The sequence below is a fragment of the Chanodichthys erythropterus genome, chromosome 3, assembly GCF_024489055.1.
Source record: "Chanodichthys erythropterus isolate Z2021 chromosome 3, ASM2448905v1, whole genome shotgun sequence".
NCBI lineage: Eukaryota > Metazoa > Chordata > Actinopteri > Cypriniformes > Xenocyprididae > Chanodichthys > Chanodichthys erythropterus.
In genome coordinates, this window is record NC_090223.1 from 47,253,853 (window position 1) to 47,260,051 (window position 6,199).

The window sequence follows — 6,199 nt, forward strand, 5'->3', positions numbered from 1 at the left end:
AATAAAGGTGAATGTGTGGCCTGTTAGGGAGCGTGACAAATGTACATTAATATTACCTGTCTAATCAAAGACAGATTAAGGAACATAACCACACAGTAAAACAGAGAACTAGATGTTTTATAATTTGCATTTATTTGCATCACTGCCTTGTACAATTGGGAGAACAGCTCTGATCTCCTGGAATATTTATGGAACTCTCTCAGTTGTTGGAGGGTCTGGAAAGACAAAGAAAAACATGATTAGATCAGATAAAAAAACATATCTTCTGCATGATTTAGACTCTAAAAGCCCTGATTTACTTCAAACGAGTGACGTCACATCAAGAGTTTGAAACAGCTTGCCAAAACAAACTATCTTGTAAATGTTCACTCCGGCTGTTAAACACCCTAAAAGTACCATTGATCCATGGCAATTACAAAAAAAAAAAGGGAGGGTGTGGCTCTGAGGCTCCACCTTTTTTGACTTGGAAATCTCTTCCGGTTCATCTGTTCAGTCCGTCGAGGTCAGATGCGAATAAAAACATGAACACACTGGAGAGCAGCTTTATAGTATTCATGTTTGATACTGTAAAGCTGCAGGCTTCAAAGGAATATATGGTATAAAGCGGTAGATAAATAAACGTGATGGGGCTTGAATTGCAGAGCTGGTGCAAACATCCATATCACCATGAGCCGATGCTATCTAAATCTCAGCAAGTGCGGATGGTGTCGAGATGTTCACTAACAGTTTTTGAAAGCGTCTCTCTGATGCATGCACATATCTCCCAATCTGAAAGCTATCTTTGGCTGGGCGGTGTAGTTGTAAGCATCTCTCAGCTCTGTATCACGCTTGAAGAAAAATTTGGTCTCTATTTGAATATTGATAGACTACTTTGATTATGGTTGCACTTATTGTTTGCGCTTGATATTTTTATTTATGCTGTTTTTATATCTTTGATCAATTTGTGGAAAGGAGTTCAGTTAGGAGGTCAAAAGTTCTCATATTGAAATCAAGGCTTAAAATAAGAGTTTCTGGAAGACTCACTTGGCCCATTCCACATTGAGAATGAGATGATCGTATCCAAAGCCCGACACACCAGCGATGGCTCTGGCTGCGTCCTCACGGCGGTGGAAGCTGATGAAGGCAAAGCCCTGGAGTGATGGGAGAAGAAGTTATTTCATCAGAAGAATAGCGCATGAGTTATTGCATACAAGTTCTTTTTTAAATCAATAACTCATGTGGTGCTTCATGTTTCTTACAGTGTATTGGTCATTTTATAAAAACAAGTGTGAGCAAATCAGTTTATTTTTAGGTGAACTATCAAGCTTCAAGTTCATGAGTAAATGAGTCAACTTAGATCTTTTACTTCTCTTTGCTTTATTTGTCATTTGTCAAAAAAATCCATTCTGTCGTTTCACATCTCTCACCTTAGACTGGCCTGTGTTCTTGTCCTTGGCCAGATAGATCCTAGAGATGGAGCCGAAAGGCCTGAAAAGCTCCTGCAGATCTGTCTCCCTGGTGTCCTCGGAAAGGTTGGTCACACGGATTGTAGCGTTATCATCAGCTGTGGAGAAAACATCAAAATTACCATTAGTCTTCTCGACTGAGAACATCAGTGTTGGAGATCTGCATGTCAAACACGCACCTCTGCGGTTAGGCTGCATGGACTCTCCTCTGCGCGTTCCACCGTCCCGCAAGCTGGGGGGAACATACTTCCCAGTCTTGCTTTGGACTGGCTGGGCAGGCTCGGGCTCTAGATATCAAAATAAAAATATTTTTATTAAACACAAAATGAATATTTGACTTCCAAAATATGCTTAACATGACATGAAGTTGTCATACCTGCTGCCTTCTCTTTTTCTCCCGTGGACAGACCCAACTGCTCGGCCAGTTCCTTCTGCATTGGACCAAGCGTGTCCTTGTACGGACAGCGAGTGGTCCAGTGATCCCCCTTACAGATACGGCAAGACACGATCTTCTGACCTTTCAGCTTGTTCATGGGGTCCTCATCTTGGTCTTGAGCATTCAAGTCCTGTAAAACAGTGGGGAGAATCACTTCAAGTTGGCATCGGTACAACAAGGAAGTGAAACGCGTCAAAGTCAGAACTTACAAAACACTTGTGTACTCAGAAACAACAGTTTCTTAAAATGGATCAGTGCAAAAAATGTGAGTTCATCACCATCATACCTCTTTACTGGAGATGAAGGTCATGAAGACATCATCACTCACTGTAGTGGTGGCAACATTCGGACCTGGTTGATCAAATTCCGAGTTGCCAAATTTCTTCCAGTTCTGTTGGGAAATGACAATCAGTCTCTCAAAAAAATCTGTTACAATAGGTTTAATGGAGATATGAATAGGCCTGTCATGATTATTGATTAACCGTCTAGTTGTGCAGTTTAAATCTCAATTACATTTTGCCAAATAACAAAGAAAATTGTTATAAAACCTTAAAGTCTTCCTTCATACAAAATGAAGGTTTGTTGGTTTAATCAGACTGCACTATTGTTAGCCTCATAGCATAATTGCCCAGATCATATTTCAAAGGCAGATATCACAATTTAGCCAAAAAATGACGATATATTATAAATAATTCTATAAATATTAATTTTCATAGCATTTAAAGGGTTAGTTCTGTTAATTAAGTTAGTTCTGTTAAAATTCTGTCATTAATTCCTCACCCTCATGTCGTAAGACCTTTGTTCATCTTCAGAACACAAATTAAGATATTTTTGATAAAATCCGATGGTTCAGTGAGGCCTGCATTGACAGCAATAACACTCCCTTTTTCAATGCCAAGTAAGCTACTAAAGACATATTTAAAACAGTTCAAAACACTGCTTTATGAAGCTTCCTGAATCTTTTGTTTCGAATCAGTGGTTCCGAGCGCCAAAGTCACGTGATTTCAGTAAACGAGGCTTCTTCACGTGATATGCGTTTCGCAATTTCAATGGTTCACCACTGGGGGGCGTGACTGGCAGTTTGACACGATCCAAACCACTGATTCGAAACAAAAGATTCGTAAAGCTTGAAGCTTCATAAAGCAGTGTTTTGAAATCAGCCCATATAGATATTGTTGAAAAGTCGTTATTTTGTTTTTTTTGGCGCACAAAAAGTATTCTCGTAACATTAAGGCTTCATAACATTAAGGTTGAACCACTGTAGTCACATGAATTGTTTTAAATATGTCTTTAATACCTTTCTGGGCATCTGAAAGTGTTCATAATTTTGCTGTCAATGCAGGCCTCACTGAGCCATCGGATTTCATCAAAAATATCTTAATTTGTGTTCTGAAGATGAACAAAGGTCTTACGGGTGTGGAACGACATGAGGGTGAGTAATTAATGACAGAAATTCCATTTTTTGGGTGAACTAACCCTTTAAGTAAATCATATGAGGCTAGTATATAACTTTAAAAAGGTAAAAAACTATGTATTCAGCTTACACTGTAAGTAACATGAACAAAACAGAATTAAATTGTTGTTCATAATTATTTGTTTGACAATTAATCACCAGTACAAAATTCATGATCATGATAGGCCTAGATATAAATACACTAAAGACGAATTAAGGCGTACCTTCCTCCTGGCAACTGCTTTGGAGGCCTTCCGTGTCTCGATTTTGAACGTCCTGACAATCTGACCACGGAGGAGAAAGAGTAAATATGAACGCTTTCACAAGTATTATAGAATATAAAGAATATAAAACTCTGCTGACCTTAATCTTCTGGCCATCTTCGTCTATCTTGTATTCTGTGACAGTCTTGATGTTACCTTTGACGGTCTCTTTTGGCGAAGGAAGTGAACCTGTTGAAAAATATTTTATGTAATCAGATCTGTTATAGATGCGTGACTAGGGTTAGTTCACACGGAAGGTCAAGCTGTCACAGTATGCATGTATATGTCTAATTCTTCTAGAATTATTTTTACACAGTTTTATGACCTTAAATTAATTGACTGCTAGTTTAATATTGTCACATATTCAAATGAAGTGTTAAAATAAACCTAAAGATGATTAAAATAGTGGGGGGAAAATAACTAGGTACATGATTTCCTTTATACATTCATACAATTTTTGTGAATGTGATGTTCACAAATCATGTTGCATAAGTTATCTAACTTCAGCCTTAATTATTCTCAACAACAACAAAAAAAACTATTTTTACTCTATTTGTCTAATTGTTGTCACTACTGATATGTTAAATGATATAGTATGATATGATATAGTGTAGTATAGTGGATCATACACAGTACTGTACAATATGGCAAAGAATAACATTACAGTATATATAATATGGGTGTAGTATAGCATTAAACAAAGTAATATAGTGTGTGTGTGTGGTATCGTATGTTATATAGTAAAGTAACGTTAAAGCACCAGCTGCCTTCTTCAGTCACACATCCCGCTCACTTACTGTAATTGTCACTCTAAGCAGAGTGTTTACATGTATCTAAAGTATGTTCTCATATCGCTTCGTGTAATGAGTGTAGTTTAATGAAAGATTGTTTAAACACGTGCAGGCTGCGCCGCGGCCTCGTACCTTCATCTCCCTCCTCCTCCACCTGATCAGCCCAGCTCGGCTTTGAACTGTCGACAAACACAAGACATTAGATGCCTATCAACCAGCAGTAACAAGGAATACAAACGATATGAAAAACTTACTCGTCAAATTCGATCGACGGCATCTTTACGGGTTGTGTTGAGCCTCGAGAGGAAGCGTTTCCCGGGACAGGAGTCGATGAGAGGACGCGCTGCGTTACAGCGACCCCTGTAGGCGCGGAGGACTGCAGTCAGACCCGGAGTGAGATCATTGCGAATGTGAAGTGAAGTCAGTTTAAATGAGCTAGTTTTGGTCTCCAGGCAAAGAAATGAGATAGATTATATTTCATCTATATGCAATGGTTTACTTTACTTTACGAGCTATTAAATGACTACTGAACATTAGTCAATTCATAACCCTCTACTGCACACATGTTGAATGGCACATGAAAAAAAAATATTGCACATATTTTTTTGGTTCATTTGGGAACATTTTATTGATAAAACATTTTTGACACCCCATCCTCCCCAAAATATTTTTTTCAACAATGGTACAGAATCATAGAGAAAATGATCATAAGACAATTATTTCTATTTTTTAGAAAGATGAAGATATGGAGAGACTCTTACTGTTTAATGTTCTATTATGTAAAAGTTTTTGTTATGTTAATGTTTTTTTGGAGATTACCGTTGTGTGGTGAAGTGTTGAGCTTGTCAAGTCAAGTCAAATTTATTTATATAGCGCTTTTACAATTGGTAATTGTTTCAAAGCAGCTTTACATATTAGAAGCACAGAAAAAAGGGAAGTGGTTAAAAATAAACTGTACAAACAAGCGTGGTAATATGTAACATATACAAGATGGTGCTACATTAAGCCAATGTCGGCTGACTTCCAGGGGTGGAAAAAACCCCCTAGGAGAAAAACCCAGCGTGCTAGCACTGGGAAAAAAGTCCTAGGAGGGAAAAAACCCCTTGGAAGATATATATAATATATGTAAATGCATATGGAGATCAAAATCTGAATTATACATTTTTATTATAGAGATTAAAAATAGATTATATATAAATATATGTAAGCGGATACGGGGATTAAAAATCTGAATTATAGATGCAGCCAGAACTGGATCTTTAGGCCCATTGTCTCCTGGGCTACGTTGTAGTCAGGTCCAGACGCAGGTTCTCCATCTGATCTGGATACGGCCTGGATCCAGCACCCGGCAAACCTCAGGATAAGCAGAGAGACAGATATTAGCGTAGATGCCATTCTTATTCTGATGTACAGGTATATCTAGTGTTATAGGAAATGTTCTCGGTTCCGGCCGACCTAATTATTGCAGCGTAACAATCCTTTAACGGATTTGAAAAATGTTAATGTATTGATAATGTGTTATGTGTATGCAAGAGCAAAGAGATGTGTTTTTAGTCTAGATTTAAACTGACAGAGTGTGTCTGCTTCCCGAACAATGCTAGGAAGATTGTTCCAGAGTTTAGGTGCTAAATAGGAAAAGGATCTGCCGCCTTCAGTTGATTTTGATATTCTGGGTATTATCAACTGGCCTGAATTCTGAGATCGCAATAAACGTGAAGGACTATAATGCATTAAGAGCTCACTTAGGTACTGGGGAGCTAAACCATTTAGAGCTTTATAAGTAAGTAGCAAGATTTTAAAATCTATACGAT

The 6,199-nt window shown here is 37.9% G+C and overlaps 1 protein-coding gene across 1 annotated transcript; it reads right to left on the reverse strand.

Annotated features, from left to right (window-relative positions):
• Positions 1–103: 103 nt before the first annotated feature.
• On the reverse strand, positions 104–4,752 carry eif3g (eukaryotic translation initiation factor 3, subunit G). The gene is made up of 10 exons (XM_067376427.1): positions 4,643–4,752; positions 4,521–4,567; positions 3,698–3,786; positions 3,559–3,618; positions 2,168–2,272; positions 1,822–2,011; positions 1,625–1,732; positions 1,407–1,543; positions 1,024–1,130; positions 104–215 (listed from the first exon to the last, which is right to left on the reverse strand). The coding sequence occupies exons 1-10, from the start codon at positions 4,663–4,665 to the stop codon at positions 200–202; spliced, it is 882 nt and encodes a 293-aa protein (XP_067232528.1). The 5' UTR covers positions 4,666–4,752; the 3' UTR covers positions 104–199.
• Between the last annotated feature and the right edge of the window lie 1,447 nt (positions 4,753–6,199).

Coding starts and splice junctions, on each gene's coding strand:
- eif3g (XM_067376427.1), bottom strand. CDS start 4,665: ATGCCGTCGATCGAATTTGACGA. Junction 4,568..4,642: donor CCGTCGATCGAATTTGACGA/GTAAGTTTTTCA, acceptor GTTTGTCGACAG/TTCAAAGCCGAGCTGGGCTG. Junction 2,012..2,167: donor CCTTCATCTCCAGTAAAGAG/GTATGATGGTGA, acceptor ACTGTTTTACAG/GACTTGAATGCTCAAGACCA.